This window comes from Ochotona curzoniae, unplaced genomic scaffold (assembly GCF_017591425.1).
Source record: "Ochotona curzoniae isolate NIBS_2020 unplaced genomic scaffold, NIBS_Ocur_1.0 scaffold_1037, whole genome shotgun sequence".
Classification (NCBI taxonomy): domain Eukaryota; kingdom Metazoa; phylum Chordata; class Mammalia; order Lagomorpha; family Ochotonidae; genus Ochotona; species Ochotona curzoniae.
In genome coordinates, this window is record NW_024467083.1 from 6,895,381 (window position 1) to 6,920,502 (window position 25,122).

General features: G+C 42.1%; 1 protein-coding gene across 2 annotated transcripts in view; it reads right to left on the reverse strand.

Annotated features, from left to right (window-relative positions):
* ALG14 (ALG14 UDP-N-acetylglucosaminyltransferase subunit) overlaps window positions 1–25,122 on the reverse strand; it is a 94,454-nt gene that overhangs the window by 40,557 nt on the left and 28,775 nt on the right. Inside the window, exons 3-4 of one of the 2 annotated variants that reach the window (XM_040998599.1) lie at window positions 23,940–23,956; window positions 12,237–12,359 (exon numbers count right to left, since the gene is read on the reverse strand). In XM_040998599.1, coding sequence (XP_040854533.1) covers window positions 12,237–12,359; window positions 23,940–23,956 — 140 coding nt within the window. Of the gene's footprint in view, window positions 1–12,236; window positions 12,369–23,939; window positions 23,957–25,122 lie in introns of both variants that reach the window. The other variant, XM_040998598.1, reaches the window with a different exon arrangement.

Below are 25,122 nucleotides of genomic sequence, written 5' to 3' on the forward strand. Positions count from 1 at the left end.
GAACACTGTACAGCATTGGTCTAGATAAAGACTTCTTGGATAAGACCTCCAAAATCATAGCCAATAAAATTAAAAATTTCTAGTGAGATAACATCAAGTTAAGACACTTCTTCACAGTAAAGGAAACAATTAACAAAGTGAAGAGTCAGGGTCTAGTGCAGTAGCCTAGTGGCTAGTCTTTGCCTTGCATGCCTCAGGATCCCATACAGGCACTGATTCATGTTCCTGCTGCTCCACACTCCATCCAGCTCCCTGCTTGTGGCCTGGGAAAGCAGCAGAGGACAGCCCAAATCCTTGGGACCCTTAATCTATTCGGGATACCCAGAAGAAACTCCTGGATTTAGATTGGCTCAGCTTTGGCTGTTGCGACCACTTGGTGAATGAACTAGTAGATGGAAGATCTTTCTCTCTCTCTCTCCTTCTCTTTGTAAATCTGACTTTCCAACAAAAAGAAATAAATCTGAAAAAAAAAGAAGAGTCAACCTACAAAGTGGGACAGAATATTTGTAAACTATTCATTCAATAATAGATTAATATCCACAATATATAAACAGCTGAAGAAACTCAAAAACAGTAAAAAGACAATTGGTGAAGAAATGGGAAAGAAAATACACATTTTTCAGGTGATGCAATGTGAATGGCCAACAGACATATAGAAAATGCCCAAGATTATTGGCCATTGAAGAAATGCAAATAACAAACACAATGAGGTGTCACTTTACTCCAGCTAGGAAGACATTATCCAAAATCAAAAAATAAGAAATGCTGGTGAGTTTGTACAGAAAAAGGTACTATAATAGACTTGGAAGGATACAAATTGGTTACAACTGTTATGGAAAATAGTATGGAAATTCCTCAGAAAGTGAAAAATAGATCCATTCTATAATCCAGTTATCCCACCCCTGGGAATATAGCCAAAGAAAGTGAAATAAGCTAATAAATTTATTGCCTGTAATCTCATGTTTGTAGCAATATAATTCACCGTAGCAACAACAAGGAATCAACTTAAATGACAATCAACTATTGAATGGGTGAAGAATATGTGGTAAATACACACGACAGAATATTACTCAGTCATAAAAAAAAAATGAAACCCCCAACATTCCCAGCAAAATAGATGCAATAGGAGCTGATTATACAGAGTGAAATAAACCAGACACAGAAGGGCAATTATATCACAGCTTCTCTTAGTCAAAAAAGCTGACATATGGAGAATATAAAAGTGGGTAGATGTCCTATCACTTGGTATTTAGTTATAAATGAATCAGCACAGTGTGTGGCTCAAACCACTGTCTGCAGCGCCAGCATTCTGTATTGGCACAGGTTTGTGTTCTGGCTGCTCCACTTCCAATCCAGCTTCCTGCTTATGGCCTGGAAAAGCAGTGGAGGATGGCCTAGGTCCTTGGGCCCCTACACCTATGAGAGCGACCTGGAGGAAGCTCCTGGCTGTAGGCTTTGGATTGGCTCATCTGTAGTCCCTGTGACCATTTGTGGAATGAACCAGTGGATGAAAGATCTCTGTGTGTGTGTGTCTCTCCTTCTCTGTAAATCTGTCTTTCCAATGAAGGTGGACAAACATATTTTTTTAAAAAGTCACTTCACTAAATCATATATTATAGACGACAATATAAATCCTTCATTCTGTGAAAATAATATCTCTATCTTCAATAACAAAGAGTACATATATTATATGTATATAGTATCTACATTTGAAGTGAATGTGACAAACTTTAAAAAAAAACCAATAATTTTTAAAAATGTAAAAAATGATTTTAAAAAGTACAGAGGTAATAAAATTAGAATATGATCTTTTCAAAACAAGATTTTCTTGGAATTTATGCATTTAATGAAAGGCTGTTATTTGAGTATAGGCTTAGGTTGCATTTTATAAAAATAATTTCTAGGGAATCAAGATGGCGGAATAGGGTAAGGACACGTTTAAACAGAGAAATATTAGCCAGTGTGAAGCAGAGAGGGCACATTCCAGGAAATAGGAGAGGACAGAGCAATAACAGAGGGGCACCTGGAGACTGACAGACACAGGAAAGCAGCGGACACAACGGTGTGGTTTTGCAGTGACTGATACCCCAGCAGCATTCAGCAAATGGCGGCAATCTGAACTCCACCAGCAGTCGGAACTCCACCAGCAACAAGGTGGGAAGGGACATTTATCGGGAACTCCAGAGGTGAACCCAGACAAAGAACAGCTCATCCTGCTGGTCTGTTTGATTTGACCAGGAACACAGACAGAGTGGTAGGTCTTAGACAGGCGGTGTGGGAACAAGGGCAGATTTCACAGCCCAGTCCGCTTCCTAGAGCTGAATTAGGTGTCATTTTGTTTAAGGAAGCAAGGGTTATGGGTCAGGACTGCACATGCACGGAGCTGCAAGTGAACTCATTTCTGGCTCAGTGAACTGCAACAACATGGCATCCTACAGGATCAACCTAGGACAAGGTCCAGGTAGCTCTCAGACCTGGCGGCCAGCAGATCAAGAACTCCAGTACTGGCCCATCAGGCACCACTTCTTACAGTGTGGCAGAGAATTTAAGACTGCAGGGGACAACATATGCTGCATGAGCTGACCTTGGCGAGAACTCACCAAGCTCAGTGGATTGCACTGGTCCCACAGGAAGATAATACAAAATATGGCACTGTATAGGTCAAAATAGGATCGTGTGGCCCTCAGACCTAATGGCCAACAGGTTCTGGCAAGATTAGCACGACCAACAACCTAACTATATAGGACACCTGTTTTTTCCCTAGTCCTGGGATTTGTTTCAACCCAAAGTGGGAGAAAGGCTGTACAGACAACAGTGCAGTCTCAGCTAGGAATCATAGGAGGTTGAGATTGGTGAGCCAGGAGCTGGGGCTATGGAGTTCTTTGTGGAAATCTAACATAAGAACCCAGACCTGGAACTCGCTGGAGGCAGTGGCACAACTGACTACACGCAAAGAGCTGTGTACCAACTGAGGCACAATGAGTATTACTGAAGACTCCCCTGCAAAGGAACAAAACTCCTTGCTAACCTCAGAGTTAACTGAGGAAGACATCGAGAACATGGGGGATACAGAATTCAAAACACTTGTTATAAAACTTCTTATCAACAATGAGAAGCACATAAAGCAGGCATTCAAGGAATTCAAGGAATATATCACACTGGAAATGAATCAACTGAAAGCTGATATATCAGAAATGAAGAATACAGTAGAGCAAATGAAAAGCACAGCGGAGAGTCTCCAAAATAGAATGAAGGAGGCAGAAGAAAGAATCTCAAAATTAGAAGATATTTCCTGTCACCAGCAGTAAACAAAGAAAGAGCTGGAAGCAGAGCTGGATCAGGCCAAAAAAAGTATTCAAGAATTGAAAGACACTATTAAAAGGCCAAATATGAGTCATGGGGGCCCGGCGGCATGGCCTAGCAGCTAAAGTCTTCGCCTCGAATGCACCATCATCCCATATGGGCGCCGGTTCCAATCCCAATAGCTTCACTTCCCATCCAGCTCCCTGCTTGTGGCCTGGGAAAGCAGTTGATCACAGCCCAAAGCCTTGGGACCCTGCACCCGCATGGGAGACCTAGGGGAGGTTCCTGGCTCCTGGCTTTGGATCAGCACAGCACCGACCATTGTGGTCACTTGGGGAGTGAATCATCGGACAGAAGATCTTTCTCTCTGTCTCTCCTCTTCACTGTATATCTGACTTTGTAACCAAAAAAAAAAAAAAAAAAAAATCTTAAAAAAAAGTATCTAAAAATAATAAAGGAAAAGTTCCCTAGAGTAAGAATTGGGAAGCATTATCCAGGAGGGGCACAGAACTCCCAACAGGCCTGACCAAAAGCAATCTTCATCACGACACATAACCATCAAGCTCTCTTCAGTCAAACATACGGAAAAGATCCTTAAATATGCACATGAAAAAAAAAATCAAGTGACATATAAAGGAATGCTAATTAAACTCACAGGAGACTTCTCACAGGAAACTCTACAGGCCAGAAGTGAACGGAACAACATATTCCAGATTCTAAAAACAAAAAATTGTCGGCCCAGGATTACGTACCCCACAAAACTTTCCTTTGTTTTAGAAAATGGTATAAAATTCTTCCACAGTAAAGAAAAGGTAAAAGAATATGCCTCTTCCAAACCTGCCCTGCAAAGGATACTTAAAGATGTTCTCTTGACAGAGGAAAGGACTGGCACCCAACAAAGCCAAAGCAAATGTGAAGAATATCCCAGTAAAATAAGAAGAGAAGACCATATCAATGCACAACCCATTGCTAAAATGACAGAACCAAATTACCACCTATTTGTATTAATCCTTAAATTAGACGGCTTAAGCTCATAAATTAAACCACAAAGATTAGTAGATGGGATTAAAAAACAAAATTTTTCTATTTGTTGCCTACAGGAGACACATTTCACCAACAGAGATCTATGGAAACTGTATCTTATGGATTTTGATTTTTTTTTGTTAGTTTCATCTCTTCAAAACATCTTCTTCTGATTAAATTCTTCAATGACTCACAGATCATACAGTAACGTCATTTTCTTCAAGAAGGTTCTTAATTTTCCTTTTCATTTCTTCAATGACTCATTAGTCATTCAGTAGCATGTCATTTAACTTCATGGTGGTGTTAAAGTTTTTTTCCCTGTTGTTGATTATGTTTTGCAGCTTTTCATTTAAGGGGATGTACAGTAGCTGTGTAATGGAGACTATTATATCTAGTAGCATGGTATTTAACTTCACGGCATTGTAAATTTCTATTTTTCTTTTCTTTTTTTTTAAAGATTTATTTTATTTTTATTGGAAAGTCAGATATACAGTGAAGAGGAGAGACAGAGAGAAAGATCTTCTGTCCGATGATTCACTCCCCAAGTGACCACAATGGTCGGTGCTGTGCTGATCCAAAGCCAGGAGCCAGGAACCTCCCCCAGGTCTCCCATGCGGGTGCAGGGTCCCAAGGCTTTGGGCTGTGATTGACTGCTTTCCCAGGCCACAAGCAGGGAGCTGGATGGGAAGTGAAGCTATTGGGATTGGAACCGGCGCCCATATGGGATGATGGTGCATTCGAGGCGAAGACTTTAGCTGCTAGGCCATGCACGCCACTGGGCCCAAATTTCTATTTTTCTAACTGTTCTTGATTTTGTACTGTGGCTTTTCATTTAAGGGCACATACAGTAACTGTGTAATGGAGACTATCATGTCCAAATGTGAGGATTACAATGCAGTATGCATCTCTACTTCCAGACAAAGATGGACTCCCAATGAAATTGTTTACTATATCTTGACAATAGGATGCTGGACTCTCTGCCATTGTCCATGTCCACAATGATGGGCATATGATTGTGTATGAAGAACTCTACTATAGTAATGATATAGGGGAACTCAGTGACGGGGCAGGCAATGGAGAGGGGATAAGGCAAATCCCAGGGATTATGGAACTGTATCATAAAATGATAATAATAAAAAGAAGCAAAATTAAAGAAAAATAATTTCCAGTGCTTCATGTTATCTTTATTAAGACTGTTGATTGTTTAGAAAAAAACAAGTCATTTGTTATTAAAATCAAAAGGGTTTTTCCCTTCAACTCTGTAACTCTATTTGTCTTTAAAATTTTTTGACACAAATATAATTTCACAATGAAAAACTAAAAACAAAATTTTTTTTTCTGAGAGTCAGAAAAAGATGGAGACAACGGGAAGGAGGGGAGAGAGGTGGTTCACTGGTTCACTCCCCTGAGGCCTTCCGGGGTTAGGCTGAACCAGGCCAAACCCAGTGCAGGTATTCTACGTGGGCAGCAGGAATCTGCAGCCAGAAGTCATGCCAGTGATTAAAGCAAAGTACACTGATGTGCGACAAAAGCATGTAAACCATCACATGAGCCTCTAGTCTAAATGTCTGTACCTAAATGGTCATTTCCTTTTATTTCTTATTGGAAGCCTGTGTGCTTATGCAAAAAAAAAAAAAAAGGCTCTAATGATTATCTATAGTATTTAGCCTTGCAAAATATGCTACTACTACTGTACTGAGATCACAGGTCCCATAACCATCTAGTAACAATAAAATACTACATGTAAAAAGGCCAAGATGACTTCTATTGATTTCAATTTTCTGTGCATTATGTGGCTTTCTAACTTAACGGATTCATTTATTTATTTACTTAGTCTGTTTTGTGTTGCAATAACAAAATAGCCAAGGTTGGGCATTTTACAAAGGCAATGGGGTTTTTCTGACAGTTCTGGGGGCTAGAGAGTCCAAACAAAGAGACTTCAATTTTGACTTAGTGTTTCACTTGATTTTCAAGTGTTGAGAGGTTTTTTCCCTATTATCTTTCTGTTACTGATTTCTAGTTTGATTCCATTGTGATCAAGGATCATACTGTTCCTAAACACTGTTGTCTAGCAAGAGCCCCTAGCTGTCACAGCAAGACAGTCACAACAGGTAAAGCAGGCACGTGCAGAAGGGCACAAGCACATAGAGGGCATTGCTTCCTAAACACCCACACCCAAGAGGGTGGCTCCCAGGCCCAGTTACCACTCTTACAGACTCCACCACTCCATATCTTTACCTTGGAGAAAAAAGCCTGGTGTTTTGGCAGGGATAAACCACATTTAAATCACAGCATTAACCTTTCACTCTTTCTAAAATGACATTTTTTGGTTGACTAACCCATCTTTTCTTACATTCAAACACTAGTATCTCTACCCTGAAGCCTGACTCAACTCCCGGGGAAAGATGTCACACTAATTACTCACCTGCCTTAAGCAAGAATGCTCTCTATTGTGCTTAGTAACTCTAGCGTGCAGTATAAATCCTGCATAAGCACTGATTTTCTCTTCAAACACTCCCGTAGCAACTTGTACTCTTAAGGTCCTTGACACACTGTATACAATGATAACTATGCTCCCATCAGTCTCCTCCCAGTAGAGCAAATTCTCCAAGGGCACTCAGGTTTATACTCTGAGGAATGGCACTGGGTGATGACTGGAACACTTAGCAGTGGGAACACAGTGAGAGGCCAGCATGTGCCAGGGATTATTCTAGAAGGCACTTGTAGGCAGTCATTGTTTCTTACGGAACAATAACAAATTTATTAATAAATTCATTTTTTTAAACTAGGGTTAGTGTTATGAAGAAAATAAAGCATGATGTTGTGACACAGGAATGCAGACCTGAGCTGCAAGAACTAGCAGTTGGGTAGCCACTGTGAGGAGGCAACATCTGAGTCCAGGCAGCTCGAAGAAACCAGGTTATGTTTAAGTCCATAGTTGAAGAGCTCCAATCCAGGGGACACAAGTGAGAAGGTTTAGGGTATGAATCAGCTTGGCTGGTGAAAACAAAAGGCAAGGGTGGTTGACACAAAGTGAACTGGGAGGCGACAGAGAAGCAGGAGCGGCCTGGTGCAGGCAGGCTATGCTGACCAATCCGCATTCAGGGAGCACAGGAAGCCCCCGGAGTATTTTAAACGTGGAACAAGAGAATCTGATAAATCCCTTCAGTTGTCAATGCAAGATAATGAAAGGGATATGAATGTCTTCTTCCCGTTAGACAAATTAGGATACTGTGCACTGGGAGTGGGGGGCTGGATGACACACTGGCAGGGAATATGGACACAGGGGACCACTCTTTGAAGAAACGAGTGACACGGTCTACTACTGAACACAGGAAGCAGGGCAGGGAAGACAGGAGTTATGGATGCCTCCCATGTGTTTGACGTCCATAAATCTGCCCAGGCAGGGAAGAAATATCTACTACTATGGGTAGTCTAATTTCAGCTGCCTGTAAGATACCCAAGTGGCAGTGGCACAAAGCAAGCATTTGATATATACTTGGAATAACTACCATTTTCAGGATGGTTGACTCACATTTAAATGAAACATATGAAAGAGCATTTTCAAGTTTGATTATATGTCTTTCATTCTTCCAAGGTTATAGCAAAACAAACACTAAATAATGAGTTAACAAAATGATCAGATAGCTCATTTGATGAAATCTATTATTTTTTGGCTGCCACTGTTGCTCTCTGACACAGGTTTTTAACATAAGTATGCTGAATTTGATGTTAGAAATTGTGGACAAATAGTAGTTACTCAGTTCAAGTACTTGACACCATTTCCAAAGCACTCATACACAGTGGAATGGTTGGGCATCAAGTATGAGCTGGGCAGTGAATCACCAAGTCTCTCTCCTTTGTCTTTGTCTTTTCTTTTCTCTTCTTTTTTTTTCTCTCCTTTTCTTTTCTTTCTCCCTTCCTTCTTTCCTTTCTTCCTTCCTTCCTTCCTTCCTTCCTTCCTTCCTTCCTTCCTCCCATCTCTCTCTCCCCATCCCTCCCACCCCCTCTTTCATTTCTTTTCCTTCACTTCCTTTTAAATATTTTATTTATTTTTATTGGAAATGCAGATTTACAGAGAAAGCACAGACAGAGAGAAAGATCTTCCATCCACTGCTTCATTCCCCAAGTGGCCTCAGTGACAAAAGCTGAGCTGATCTGAAGCCAGGAGCCAGGAGCTTCCTCCAGGTCTACCACATGGATACAGGATCCCAAAAGGCTTTGGCCTGTCCTTGACTGCTTTCCCAGGCCACGAGCAGGGAGCTGGAAGGGAAGTGGGGCAGCAAGGACATGACTCAGCACCCATATGGGATCCTGGAACTTGCAAGGTGAAGATTTTAGCCATTGCACTACCAACTAAATCACTTTCACTTAAAGCCAATTCAATGTTATATATAAGGCTACTGGAGACTAAATGTTTGGATGTTTTGAGCTATGACATATATTTTAAACTTTAAGTGTTTTATAATTCATGTTTATTGAGATAATTTACACATTATAAAATACACCTTTTTTAGCCTAAATGATTTGATTGAGTCTTGAAAATGACATAAATTAGGCAAGGACCATAAAAATCAAGACTTTCCTTTCTTTCCCTTCACCTCCAAATTCCTTCTAGTCTTTTTGTGCTCAACTCCTCCCCTCCTGGAGGCATGGTGACCACTGAGCAGAGTTTCACTCCACTGTCCTTCTTTTTAAAGATTTACTTATTTGTCTCTTCAACAAATGGTGTTGAGACAACTGGGTATCAGCTTGAAGAGGTAAGAAGCAAGACCCTTATCTGCCACCTTATACAAAAATCAGCTTTAAATGGATCAGAGACATACATATACACTCAAACCCATCAAGCCATCAGAGCGAAACATAGGAAGCACTTTAAGATACAGGCATTGATAAACTCTTCTTAGAAAAGTCACCAAAAACACAGGCGGTCAGAGTCAAAATAAACAAATGCAACTACATCAAACTAAGAAGCTTCTGTACAGCAAAGGAAACGATCGACAAAGCAAAAAGGCAACCAACAGAACGGGAGAAAAATCTTTGCACACTACACAACAGACAGGGGACTAATATTTACAAAGAGCTTCAGGAACTCAATAGTAACAAAACTAATAACCTTGTTAAGAAATGTGCAAAGGAAATGAGCAGACATTTTTCAAAACGGCAATTTCAAATGACTAATAGACATATGAAAAAAAATGCTCAGGCTCCTTAGCTATTGGGGAAACACAAATGAAAACCATATAGAGGTTCTGCCTAACTCCAGTGAGATTGGCCTACATTCAGAAATCTACTAACAACACCTACTGGCATGGATGTGGGGAAAAAGGTACCTTACTCCAGTACTGACAGGAGTGTAGGTTTGTGTAGCCAGATGGAAGGCAGGATGAAGAGTGCTTAGACAATTGAAAATTGACCTGCCATATGACTCAGCTATCTCACTCCTGAGAATACATCCAAACGAAGTAAAATCTGCATATGACCTGCAATACTATATTTATAGCAATACAATCCATGATAAAGAAGACATGCAAACAACCCAGATATATGTCAGCAGATGAATGGATAAAGAAGCTGTATACATCTACTCCATGGAATACAAAACTGTTAAAAAGAATGAAACAGTACCACCTGCAACAGAATGTTTCCAACTAGAGACAGCTGTACTAACTGCAAAAAAGCTAACCCTTTAAGTATAAATATCATATATTCTCTGATGTAAGTAAAGCAACCAACCTTCATGCCAAATACAAAACAAATAGATACATAGGTCACAAATATACACATTTATTTTCATAGATGAACTGTATAATGAAGACTATCATACTGGAAAGTGAAGGTATGTCACAGTAGGCATCTCTACCCCTGAATAAAAGGAGAACTCCCAGTGAAACAGTTCAATACATATTGACAATATGATACTAAATTTTCTATCTTCATCTATATATACAATGCCATGATGTACTTAAATAGCAGAATGTTAAACTTGTAACTGTTAGTTCTGCACATTATAGTAATAACTTGGGGGGGAAACGGTGTGTGTGGGGGGGAAGGTAAGAGGGAAAAAAAGAGAAGGGAAAGAGGTGAATTCCTGTACTTACAAAAATGTGTTATGGCAAACAATAAAAGTAATTGAAGAAAAAAGATTTTGAGGGAGTACATCCAGTCTACTACAGATGAGTACAGGATTTCTCCTTTTAATACACTGAGAAAGAAAAAAAGAAAAAAAAAAGGCCTCCATTTCCTCCTTGTACAAGAGGATTCCACTAATTGGCAGCTCATTTAGAGCCAAACAAACCAAAGAAGCTGGCTAGATAATGTTCATGTTTCAAATATTTTTTTTTAAACTAACTCAGTTAAAAGTTGAAACATGTAGTTTACATCTACCCATTTCTTGTCATATTCCTTAGTATAACATCAATCTTTTTTCCCCTTCTATTTTTTACAAACAAATTTATGGTGCCCTTAAAGATTTAGAACAGTGGTCGCTTCAGAGCAGGTCCCAGGAAGGCACAGGGGAAAACGTTACGAGGTGATACAAAATGATGTTCTGTGTCTTGAAAGGGGTGTGGTCAAACTACACGCTTAAAGTCTCTGCATTTCACTGCATCAAATTCTATCTTTAAAGACAAACAATCTCCCTGAGTCATGGGAAAATTCAGCTTTTAAAATTCTCATTTCAAAAAGTGATTTGCACAGCAAGCTTGCTGAAGAAAGGCAGTAAGTACATTGATAGATATCTTTCAAAATCATGGCAGCTCAATGCATTTCTGTTAGACCATTCATGAGAATAACATAAACAGTGCCAGAACTTGTCTATCTGCAAAGCAAATACAGAGTTTCCTTTCAGGCTATGCCAGTTAAAGGATTCTGTCTTCAACAGGAACGGGAGTATTATTATTCATGAACTGCAAACACCACTGTGATAGCATATCTACCAACCCGCATTGTCCACTAAAGTGCATCTGGAATTCAATAATAGAATTCCATCCTAAAGACCACAGAGAACTTAAAACTTTCATAGATCAGGAAGATAATGTTGAACAGAGTAAAATAACGAAGTTTTCACCTTTCTATTTTTGTATTCTTTTCCCATAAAACATGATTCTGTATGACATTCTGTCCCCTGCAAACCATATTTGGTAACAGAGTTTTGACAAAAACAACAACAAAAAAGGACTACTGAAAAGCAGTCAACAGGCCTGCACCAATGGCTCAATTGCTAATTCTCCCCTTGCAACCGCTGAGATACCATATGGACACTGGATCGTGTCCCAGCTGCTCCACATCGCATCCAGCTCTCTGCTCATGACCTGGGAAAGTAGTGGAAGATTGTCCAAAGCCTTGGGGTCCCTGCATTCATTGGGGAGATTCAGAAGAAATCCTTGGCTCCTCGCTTCAGATCAACTAAGTTGTTGCCCTTATGGCCATTTGGGGAGTGAACCAGGAGATTGAGGATTTTTCTTGTTGCCTCTCCTTCTCTCTCTAAATCTGTCTTTCTAATATAAATAAATAAATCTCAAAGAAAAAAAGTAAGATAAGGAGTCAATGGTTGGCCCTCTCTGGATTGAAAAGCACATGCTGTCCACTGGGAACCACAGATGTATAGGTACATCAACTGCTAATAGTCAGAGATAGGTTAGTGGTAATCCCCAGGCACAAGGAGGGGAGGGAAAAGGGGCAAACTTAGAGTTCAATGCACAAATGCAAAGCTAATTTCTCACCTCTTGTAGCAAGATGTGACTTCATGACTAAGTTTCAGTTCACCATTAGTATAAAGTCTAGTACCTCACTGCAACACTGAAACATGGTAGTTGCTTTTTACAAATAAACCACCAGCATATCCTGTGAGTAATGGAAGATTCCTGGGAGAGTTAGCCTTCCCTCTTCCTAGTGATGGTCTTACATACCAGATCAGGCTTCACTCTGAGGACCAGAGGAAACGACACCCACATGGAATGCAAGGTGCTGAGCACTGTGGACAGCCAGGATTGCTGAACCTCACGGCTCCTGGGAATTCGATGAAGGTAGTACTGGGCACACTAGAAGGAAACAGAAATCCAGTTCAATTAGGTCACTGATACCAAAGTCAAACGTAGTAGCAGTTAATATTTACAGAAGGAAGAAATGCTTTCTGAGTTAAGTGTTCATTCTCGCTATTCTTGTAAGCTGGAAAGTCTATCTCAGTATTTATATAATACACCTTTCAACTGTCATGAAAAATCCCTAAACATGATTCAGAAAATGTTAGTATCAACAAGTTGAGAGACTCTATAAAACATTTTAAAAAAACAGCTTAACATACAAACATGCAAAGAATTTTTTACAAGGCTACCTGGCTGAAGAGAACTTTCCTGAATCTGCACATGAAAGAAGAGACTATGTGTCACCCCTGGCAAGAACTGGAAGCAGCCCAGGAACTGGGTTCTAGAAGACCTAATGCATTCTCTGCAAAAGAACTGACTAGCAGAGGCATGTTGTGGGATGGTACCTATAGAGCCTCCAGGAAATACACTGGAAAGGCAGCCCTAAGGTAAGAGCACACGATTAGTAGCTGAAGCTCAAGAACCTCTTTTCTGACTTTTGGATGTGACAGGCAATGGTCAACCTCCTTGCCTGAAGATCAAATGCTTAGCTAGGGAGAGAGATCCTAGTTTCCCTGTGTACTGGAGCTAATGGAGCTAGTCAAGGTCACCACATGCCTACGGTGACCAGCCAGCCAGCTGAGAGAGGACGGTCCCAGTTTACACCTGCTGCTTCAGTAGAATTATTAACAGTGACCCATTCTGCTCTAAGAGTGTTCCAATTGAAACAAAACATGTGGTTATCCATAGGGTCCAGCAATGAGTCACCTCCTCCGAGTTCAGGGGAGGCTATTTCCCCAGAACAGCTGAAGTAGTTCATGTGAGGGGAGATTCTACCTCAAGTCAAGGATGAGGCTTTACGTGGCAGCTGGGAAGAAAGTCAAGCTGGAAGTCCTATCAATGAAACTGAGAGGACAGGAAGAGTCCACTCAGTGCAGCTTCTCTGGATTACAGTTTTATTCTAGAGAAGTTGCCAACTTCAAATCTCATCCATGTCTTCTTCATCTCATTATTTTTCAGAGTAAGTTCAAGATACTGGAAATCCTGCCAAGAAGAGATTTCTCTCTAACGCCACCTGCACCTTCACCATCCTGACAGCACAGTCCCCTTGAGGGGCAGCTTTCTGACTAGCTCTTTAAAAAATAACTCACTACTCTTTCATTGCCACTGTCTCCAGCACTTACCCACATGTAACTTTCTGGGTATTTTAAAGCAGCATTTACTGTACTGGCATATAACATATTTATCTTTTTACTGTCCATATCCTCCTTTAGAACATAATTTACCCAAAGAAGCCAGGAACTTTAACCACAGCAATCTCAGTGCTTATCCAAGTATTTAGTTATAGTTGGTCCTCAATAAAGATTTATTGAAAATATCATTCAATAGATCATTATACATTCATATAAATTAATTAATCTTCCTATTACCCACATATGACATACAAAAAGGATATAAAGAAAGTATTTCAGAGTGCCTAGTTATGGTCTTGTTTCCAAGGAACACTCAACAAATAGACTGAACTGAACGGAATTCCTGGGGCTAGAGGAGAACGTGTTGACCTGAGTAAGAAACTAGTATTTGTAAACAGGAGGTGCCAAGTCCTCCTAGGGACTTGGAAGAAAGAAGGAAAGGGGGAGATGAAGCAAAGCTAAATGCCCCCTGGACCTACTCAGGTGTTCCAGGCAGACAGGTCAAACCCCTCTCTGTGAACCTGATCATACAAGGGCCTCAGTGAGCTTCTCCCAGCATCTGTGGGTCTTAGAACACAGGATCCTGAGAGGAGCATCCTGGAGCTCTGAGATATGGCCACAGAGAGGAAGGTGGCTTGCTAGGTTAGAGCAAGTACAGCACTCCATTCTACATCTACAACTCGTAAAAGAAGTCTCTTCTGCACTGATTTTGTATTGTATCTGGCATGCAATTATGAAGACAAGAGGACAGGAATCTGGGGCCATCCCAACAGAAATCAAGTCTTCCGACTAGCTATGCCGCAATCACGGAAGTTGGGTGCTCGGGTATTTGACGACATGTGTCACCTAAAGGAAACATTAAAGCCAGATTACAGCAAAATCTTAAGAGTTTTTCTTATTTTACATAGCTTTAGAAAGTATGCACACACACACACACACACACATATGAACACAAAATACTAATAGCAAACTTGTATCTTAGTAAAAGTTCCTTGAAGACAAAGGAATGGTATAGAAGTTCAGGCCTGCCTATGCCTTTGGCCAGGAATTCCCCAGGGGTGTGACACCTGGAGCAAAAAGACACACTGTGTTGGCTAGTCCGCATGTTTGCTTTACGGGAACTGTCCCTGATGCTCCTTTATGTCCTGTAATGCATGCAGAGATGAGGCCGCTTTAGCATTTTACTATCCAAACTCTGAACTTCCAGACTCACCAGTTGTGACCAATCACAGGAGTAGCCAAGTGATCCAGACAGGCCAGCATTTTCCTGGATGCTCACAGGAAAAGAAGTTTTTTCTTTGAGGGATACTGTGGGCTGCCATGCTCGCTCTCAGTGCATTTGCTGGCACTGACAGAGCATTGTTGTGTGCATACGTAGCCCTTCATCCATTAGGCTTAAAACAGAATGACTGTGTTCACCACCAATGTTGCCAGCCATATCTGTATGTACTGGCTACATGCCGTACCCAAAATGGCGCCGGCCGGAAAAGCCACATCTTGGTGTTTGGTGCAGAGTCACGTAGCATTCACTGTACTGCGCAGGCAGCGCCTGCGCAGTGAGCTGCGGCGCGGCAGGCACGTAAACACTGGGACTGACGAATCCAGTCGCCCAGAACCCTGCGTAATCATGACGCCGACCTATCATCGGCGGAGGCGGGGCCAGACAGCACATAAGAGCAGAAAGCCTGCCGGGGTTCGGCGTCCCTCCTCTTCATGTTGGTGTGCACAATAAATTTTACCGCAGGAGGCTTCACTCGCGTCTGCGTCTTATTGCTGGGCGGTAAGACACGTGGGCGCGACACACCAACATGCATTGCCCCTTCTGCATTCCCAACCCAGTAATCACTAAACAAACAGTGGAGTTTATCATACAATTCCTGCATATACATGAAGACCTGTGTTGGGGCTGGCACTGACAGGAAGGAGAGAAGAGGTTGGTTGACTTCTAACACTGTTACACACACTGCACAGCTGTCTACTTACTCCAGATGTTCCAGTTACCCCTTGATTCAAGTCATCCTTGTGCCTTGACTAACACAACAGTCCCTGAACCAATCTCTTTGTTTTCTCTTGTTCTCCTACAGTTTATTCTCTACAGAACTGCCAGAATCATTTTTTTTCTATAATAGAAAGAAGATACATTTATTCTCCTGCTTAAAACTTTCTAAAGCTTTTCCAGTGACTTAGGATAAAGTCCATACCTCTTATCATTGCTTGCAAGGTTGCAGGTTATGTGGTACTGGCTCATTTCTCCAACCCTTCCCTATCCACTCAGCAGCACTACGCTGGTCTTGTGTCTGTTCCTTGCATGGCACAAAGGGATTTTTCTGTTCATTTCTGCTAAATCTGCTTTACCTTAGATTGTCACATAACTATCTCCTTCCTGCAAATCAAATCTTGTTGGAAGATTATTTCATCACAGGGGAAACAGTTCTCCCCTGACACACGCTCACTAAGACACAAGTTCACTAAGACACACGCTCACTCTCAACCACAGTGTCTTTATTTATTTTGATTTTAATTTCATTTTTAATATTGCTTACATAGTTTAGAGGGATGTACATCCATGTGACACTCCAATTCATGTGGGGAGGGTTGAGGTATGGTGGAAGGTGAATGGTGCAAATGTTTCCTTTTATTTTCCACCTGTGTACACATTCGGGCAAAGGGAGGGAGCAACTCCTTGCTGTCAAATTAGATCAGGACCAGGGATGGGGGTGGGGATGGTCATTTGATTACACCTAAGAGACCCCAATATGGGGAACAATGCTCTAAGGGTGTTGAGTGGCTTTGATAGTTCTGGGACATTGTTGGCTTCATTGCACCAGGGTTGAGAAAATGTTTCCAAGGTCTATTGGCTGACAAAATCCACCTTAGTGCATCCAGGGGCCCAGACACTTGCTGCAAAGCTTGGCCAGCAGAGTGGTCCAACTTGTTCTGCTTTCCATCCTCTGAAAAACCACTTGACATTCTCTGCTGGCATAGATGAGCTGGCTGTTATGTCCCCTGTGTGCAGCTGGGCACGCTGTCCAATGCACAGGCATCAGTGGCTGAGGAGGCTTAGTCCTGATACATGTACTCCAAGGTCGGACCACATATATTGTGATTCTCCCTGGGGAAGGGGTTTGAGTTCAACCATCTAACTGGGTAGTCCTCCAAGAAATCTCTCCTGGTGTAACCTCAGACTACATTCTTGTGTATAATAGCTCCTGCAAGGTAAGGTGCAGTCTGTCACCTGTACCAGCTAACAAACATACTGATGGAAGTAGCAGCCTGGACTGTTCCCAACCTGACATAGGCCCAGTCCTCATGCACACCAGAGGCTGCTGCAGCCTAACTGGGGTGACTCCCGATAATCCCCACCAGGCCTGCCCCAGCCCTGGTTTTTGCATGTGCTGGCATGTGTTGTGGTCTAGCCCGGTCTGTCTTATGGAAGATACCCATGGGTGCTACAGCTTAGCTCAGCCCAGCCTGTTCCCAGACCCAGCCCACACATATGCCAACACATATGCCTACATTTACCAGGCTGGCCCACCCTTAGTCCTTGTTCTCATGCTCATCTGCAGGAGCTGCAGCCCAGAGGGGAGTGCTCACAGTTCCTCTATCAAGCCCGCTGCCAGCCCCAGATCCTGCACCTGCCAGGGGGTACTGTCATCCAATCTGACATGATTTGTACCCAGTCCTGACAGTTGCCAGTGGGTGCTGTAGCCTAACCCAGTGACCTATATCCTTTCTGGCTCTCATGCAAGGCAGTAGATGTAACAGCTTAGCCTACTTTCAGTCCTAGCTTTCACACTCACCAACGGAAGCAACAGCTCAGCAAGAGACTTCCAAAAGTTCACTTATCAGGCCTGCTCCCAATTCTGGGTATTATACACACCAGCGTGTCCTATGGTCCAGTCTGAGATGGCTTGCCCCCAGTTTTAGCATTTGCCAGAAGGTGCGACAGCTTGGCCTAGACCAGTCAAGTTCCTAGTCTCACCAGTATGTGTGGCAGCCTAGCCTTGCCTGGTCAAACCCCAGCCCTCATGTGAACTGTAGGTGCTACAGACCAAACTGGCCTGGTATAACAGTGTCTTTAACTGCCATCAGAGCAATTGTCAGTATCTCAGATTGCTCATTTATGAGCATGTGTTATATTGTGGCTTTCTCCTTCCATCAAAACAACTATAAAAGGAAAGGATTCTACTCTGTGCATGACTGTAATCCAACATAGCATGGTTACTCAGTAGATACTTGCTGAACACATATATGGCTAATATTATGGCTTCTAGAAGTCCAGGTCATGGTCTATACTGTGGAATGGTGAAGAGGAACATATTGCCTCTTGCCCTCATGATATGCTGGGATCACAAGAGATCAGCTGACTAAAAACTTCTCACTTTCCAGATAAGGAGTTGGATTTTCCCAAGGTTTCAGTGTCCAGACATGAACCCAAGTCTTCTATGAGTCCTGAAATATGCTGATGACTCAGTATCTGTAGAGTCTTGTAGTCTCTGTGCTTCCCATCCAACACACAAGGAGCTGGATCAGTTTCCTACAATGTTTACTAAGCCTCCTATTGCTCCTGTTTGTAGCCTATCCTGCTCATTTCCTTCTCATTCCTTGTTTTCAACTTCTCTTGCTCCCTGCACCTACAGCCTCACAGCAAAGAGTGTATTACTGCTTGCGCTTACTCTACGGAAACCGAGCCCCCTGCCTCCACCTGTCTCTGTCCTCTGTGAGTTCTGCACTGCAGGGTTGGCTTACCAACCCCACCTACCATAGCTATCAATGACTCCCTGCCCACAATTGCCTCTTCTGGAAAAGCAAAGCAAAACAAAAATCAGAGTAAGGATGTAAGACTTTAGAGATCTTCAGACTTTCCTGTTGAGTATTAGGCCCTGAGTTCTTACTGGTATGTTTTGCTATTTTTCTCTTGCTCATGAACTGGGTTATATGCTGAAATTTACTTTTTTTAATGTTTTGGTTGAGTGTTTTCTTTCTCTGGATTTCTGGGTTGTAGCCTGTGATAGGTACATATCTTGCAACATGACCCAGTCTCCTTTCCATACTATTGGCCAAAGAAGTAAGACTTTTCTCTCTTTTTCTTGTTCTACCATCCAAGAAAACAAAACAAAACAAAAAGGCCTAGTGGACGCTTTGTTTCTATTTATCCCTCTGACTCTCTAAAAGAGGGAGGGGGCAGGGGCTGTATAGTACAGCTTATTCCCAGGGGGTCTCTCAATGCTTTCTGCACAAAACTAACCAGTATATAACCAAATTATACCAGAAGACAGAAAACCATATATATATATATATATATATATAAAGAAAACTATGATGCTTGAAAGTTAACAAAATAGAGAAACATTTTTATGTGAAACACTGAGTTAAATGCTAATCATATACGACAACTTATAACTTTCAAAGTATGTTCCAGAATTACATCACTGCTAAAAACCACAAACATATCTGGCTTCAGATTTGTGAAAGCTAAATAGAAGTTTATAGTGTTTTAGATGGAAATAATTTCACCAAAGAATCCAGATGGCATCATAAACCACAACAGAGCAGATCAAGTGGTCTATGAAGTCATTCTTTGCTGTTACCACACACTGAAATGTACAATGCATTTATTATTTAATGAATGCCACACTATTACAGAATCTTGGAAATCAGAAAAAAACTAAAATGGTAAAATTTCATTCAACCAAAAGTAAGTTTCAGCTTTCATAACTTTTAAAAATAATGCAGTATATATTTTTAAAAGACATATTTGGATGGTTTAACCCATCATTCTAAAATCCAGATGACCATAAATTACCACAAAAACAGTTTTAATATGCATGTCCTTCAAGTACTTGGTACAAGCACACTTCACAGGAGCTGATGCAGCACCCTGAAGTGATGGGGTGTGTGTGTGTGTGCAGGGATGTGTGTGGGGAGCCTATGGCTTCCAGCCTGAAGCCTGCTGATAGCCAGCTCTGGTCGCTGAGGTGAACCCACCTCTCCAGCCCTCTTTCCCTCGCTGAGAACCAAGATATCCTGGCTGTGGTCAGGGATGCTCAACTTGCTTCCAAAAATCCTGGACTGGCTCTTGGCTCTCCTGTGTTAGAGACAGACTAGTCTGCAGTTCCAGTGCCACACCAAGGCCACTCCTCTCTGTACCTGGAGAAGCCCCTCTTGCCTGGTGGGCACAGGTTTCTAGGAAAGAAAAGTGTGACTTGCTTCTACAACAAAGTGGGGTCCTGGCCTCACAGATTTTGAAAGGCCTTTGGAATTTTCTCTAGTCTTCATGTTGCACAACAAAGGTGCTTTGGTTTCTTGTAGCCACAAGGTCATTGAAAACAACTGGGAAGACTGCTAGTTCCAGTTCTGCCAGAGACAACACCCTTCTGTGAGAGACCGGGCTGTGACGAATGATGCCCTTGCACTTATGGTCAGGAACTGAGCATGACAAAGATGTAAGAGAGAGCACCTGGTGAATGCTGACATGCTGGGAGCTGAAGGAGAAGTGCTGGACTGAGGGAGCTTCAGGTTCCAGACAGGTCCTACTGGTAGCTAGCCCTGTCCGCTTGGGTGAATCCACCTCTTCAGCATGTCTCAACTGGCTGCTGTGATCCCAGGACTGACTCTCAAATCAGAGACTAACCAGACTGCAGCTCTGGGAAATGACTCTGGAGGGACTGTCAGCATCTGCCTAGAGTGCAGATTTCGGAATCCTGTCTTCCTGGATTTTGAGGCACCTCACTTCACTCACCTACTTAAGTTGTCCTATTGCCCTAGTGCCAGGTACGAGTCCCTACCTGTACAATTTCAACCTGAATACTACCCGTGCCAAGGGTACTTCAGCAGGTTAATGAAAAAGCAGATGTAGATCTGATCATATTACTCATTGCAAATCCATCAGTGGCTCCTTAATGCCTTTAGATGCAAGGGCATACTTGCTGGCATAGGGCAGAAAACCTTGCCTCCCCAGCTCTGTTGTCTAGTGCTCTTGTATGCCATGATCTAGGTTCCCAAACACGCCATACCATTTTCTGCCTCTCTACTCTGAACACGCTGCTTGCTCAGCCTGGAGAACCCTACTCCGCCACCCACCATATGTTTTTAATTTCCCATCTTTTACAGGCCAGAGCGTGAAGCCTAGCCTAGCTTATCAACATGTACTCCATTATTTCACACTTGATTCTGTCATTGCATGGAGAAGTGGGTCTGTGTTTATTTCTTGGCTTGCAGTTGTTGGCTTTCTTTTTTACCCTGTCAGTCTGTAGTGAGTTCACTTTTGTGCTTCTAGTCCAGTTCTTCTTACCTAGTGTATAACTGCTCATTGCATGCTGAGTGAGTGAATGAATCCATTCTCATAATCAGGAGTGTAGCTCTAAAATCCAACATCACACTTATTTCAAGCATGATGTTAATAGCTTTTTTCTTTTATACAAATATTATCTATTTGAATGTCAGTTACAGAAAGAGGGAGAGACAGAGAGAAAGAGATCTTCCATCCACTGTTTCATTCCTAACTGATCATAATTACCAGGGCTGTCAGGCTGAAACCAAGGGCCAGGAGCTTCATCCAAGATGTCAAGTAGATGAGAGAGGCTCAAACATTTGTGTAACTTCCACTCCTTTTCCTAGGTCATTAGCAGTGAGCTGGATCAGTAGCAGAGTAGCTGGAACATAAACCTATACCCCTATGATAGGCCAGCATCAAGGGTAGCAGCTTTATTTACTATGCTTCAATGTCAGGCCAACTATCTTTTTTTTTAAAAAAAAATTATTTATTTTTAAGGTTCTATTCATTTTTATTGGAAAGACAGAAAGGAGAGACAGAGATAAAGTTCTCCCATCCACTGGTTCACTCCCCAAATGGTTGTTATGGCTGGAGCTGAGCCAATACAAAGTCAGGAATGAGGAGCTTCTTCCAGGTCTCCCACATGGGTGCAGGGATCCCAAGGCCCAAGATATGGGCTATCTTCCACTGCTTTCCCAGGCCACAAGCAGGAAGCTGGATGGGATGTGCAGCAACCGGGACACAAACCGGCGCCCATCAATTCAGAATCTGAGTCCAATAAGGTTTAACATAATTTGCTTTAGTTCTAGAGAAAGAAGAGATGCATAAGATCCATGAAGCAGCTTACTACAATATATTTAAAATGCTCTTGAAGAGTGTATACATCTAAATGACAGAGTATTTAGAAAGTAACCATCTATTCACTGAAACAGTACATCAGGATTTCTATTTGGAAAATATTTACAAATAGTTTCTAATTCATATATTTTATTCGTTCATGTAGGACTTCCTCCGAATTACAGGTACTTCTACCTTTAGCTATTGCTGCAAGTACTTATCGCCCAACAGCATGAAGGAATGTGCATGCACATATTAGCCAAACTCATGTTAAAAACAGAACTATGTCAAACCATGAGCTGGAATACATTGTTTATGAACCGAAACAAAATTCCACAGTTGCAATTATATAGTTTATAAACATTTCTTTCAAAACTGCTTGGGAAGACAGTTAGCAAGTACACTGAATTTCCAAGTCTTCACCACTGTGTGAAGTCAGCACCCCACCTTGTGGAAGAAAGCAGGCAGTGGCGAGCAGAAGCATAGCCTGATAATCTTACAGGTCCTCCAGCCATTTGCCACTTCAAATTCAAACCCTCACTGCAAAAAAATGAACCAGAGGAAACCCTGTTTATTAAAGCAGCAGCAGCAAAACCTACAAGCTTCCAAAATAACAAAAAAGCCTGGCTCAAAACCCTGGGGCTTATTGTATCTATTTGTTTCCTGAAAGAAAAAAAAATTCCATATTAATATTACCCTTTCTACTGAAGTTTTTTTTTTTAACCTCTTTTTAGCTTAGTTTCTAACAAACAAACAAACAAAACAAAAAACAGCTGGTTTCTAATTGTAATCTTAGAAAATACTGGAAAATGGTAAAGCATAAAACAAAAAACAAAAAAAAAGTCAATTAATATCCACTACCACCATGCCGGGCCAAAGCCAGGAGTCCAAACTCCTCCTGGGTCTCCTCTGTGGGGAGCAGGGATCTGAGTACTGGAGCCATCACCTGATACCTGCAGTGTGCATCAACAGGAAGCTGGAATTGGCAGCAGAGGCAGAATCTGACCCCAGGCACTCCAATAAGGGATGAGCACATCCAGGCAGTGTCAGCTGCTGCACCAAGTGTCTGCCCCCTAGTTTGTTCAGGCCCCCCACTGGGTGCCATCATTTACTCCTGCCTTACCATTCTCTTAGGCTGAGCTAGGAATCCTGCACTCCAGACTCGCTGTTCTCTTGGGCCCAGCTAGGAGGTCTTCACACAGCATCTGCCTTCACTGCCACACCGAGGGATTCCTTTGCAAGGATGGGTGTCCAAATCCCTGGACCTAGTCTCTTTGGGCTGGTTCCTTTGTTGTGGTGAAACACTCGCTCTCCACCAAAGGACCTTTGGGCAGTTCGTGTAAATACCTCCCACCACTGTTCTAACTCACCAGTGTAAATTCCTTTTCTTGTATTTTTTATGGAAGTTTTTGATATCTTGTCTTTATCACTAGGTTCTGAAAAGACAGGCGCTATACCTTGTTGTGGCTACAGTTTAATTAGGGTGGGATAGCCCTTCTAGTTTGAATGTCATGTCCTTGCTCTGGTAACTTCTTGGGTCACTGTTTTTTGTTTTATTTTGAAATTTTCTTATGCCCTGGTCCTTCGTGAATGGCAGACCTCCAAGATGCAGTTTGATTTGTCTCATTTCCTTACTTTGCTCTCTGGTTTTTCTTATTCAAATGCTTCAGAGGAGAGCTCTCCAACATGATGTCTTAGTCCTTTATTGATTTATACCATTCTTGACAGTTGAAATGTAATAACCATGACCTTTCTGAGTTTTTTTTTAAAGATAGATTGCAGTTGTTCTCCTAAGGATATGGTGTCTCTCATTTCTGTGAAAATAACTATTCCTTGAGGCTCCTCTCTAACCTTTTCTCCAATTTCTTTGCTTAAGTTCCTTTCACTAATTGTTAATTTGGGCTCCACTTATGTTGGAAGCTTTCCTCAAACGTCTAAGAAAACGCAGGTGTTGATTAAAGGAGAGGAAAGGTGGGGCGAGTTTGGGGAAATTCCTTCCCAGCCCACTTGGCAAAGTCTGGAGACACCCTGGGTTGCCATGACTGGTGGTAGGAACAGGGAAATGGTGACAATGCACTGGCACATGGTGGATGGTAACCAGGGATGTTGCTGAGTATCCTACAACACAGGATGCTGCTCCCACCCATGCTTTATCTGGACCAGAACGTCAACAGCACTGTGACTATGAAATCTTGGTTAATAATAAAGTATGAGGTATTAAACGACTGGAAACTCTGTATCTTCAAGACTAAATGATAGTCAAGAACTGACATAAGAATCTACAACTCTGTCCTCTTGGGTAAATAAACATCTTCTACACTATTTTCCAACTTTCTCTCTGGAAGATATGAACGCAGGATTCAGGAGACTGATTGAGAAAGATGGTCCAAGAAGTACATGTTGTGGGAACAAGGTTAGATTTTTTTACTTTTCTACAGTTCCTGTTTAAGGCAGAGTTTCACCACAATGCTAGTGCTCACCAGCCCAAAACCTATTCAGTACAACTTTACTAGCAGTCAAAACTCTTGGTTTACCACTGGCAAACCAATGCATACATAAACACTCAACCAACAGGTTCATGTCCAGTATCACAGTGCATCCCATGCCACTGAATTCTTGATGCTTTTTTTTCTATCTCCAAATATACTAAAAACTTGAGGGCAAGAAGCACTTCCTTTTCCTATCTGTATGTCTCTTAAAACAGACCAAATCTTTCACACAGAAATTGCAATACCCATTTTCCATTTGCAACGATTTTACTTTGCAGGAGGCGTAGCTTCCAGTGAGCTGTTAACCTTTAAAAAAGCAAATGCATTAGGATCGCAAGCACCACAAGGTATGTGATGATTAAGGCACTTAAATCCAGGGCCCGGCGCGGTGGCACAAGTGGTTAAGGTCCTCGCCTTGCACGCCCGGTATCCCATATGGGCGCCGGTTCTATCCCAGCAGCCCCGCTTCCCTTCCGGCTCCCTGCTTGTGGCCTGGGAAAGCAGTCAAGGATGGCCCAAAGCTTTGGGACCCTGCGCCCGTGGGTCACCCGTGTGGGAGACCCGGAAAAGTCTCCTGGCTTCAGATCTGCATAGCATCGGCCGTTGCACTCACTTAGGGAGTGAATCATCGGACGGAAGATCTTCTTCTCTGTCTCTCCTCTCTGTATATCCGCCTTTCCAATGAAAAAATAATAAAAATAAATCTTTTAAAAAAAGGTACTTAAATCCAAACATTCTCCAGGTGGAAGGATGCCTTCAAAGCCATAGAGAAGCCTTTTCACATGCAAGAAAGGAAGACCACTCCCCAGCAACGACAAAAGGTATTCTCCCACAGGAGTGCAGCCAACCTCTGCTGAGGTTCCCCTTCCCAGATCTGTCTGTAATATTTACCAAGACTCTCATGCTATCAGACATTC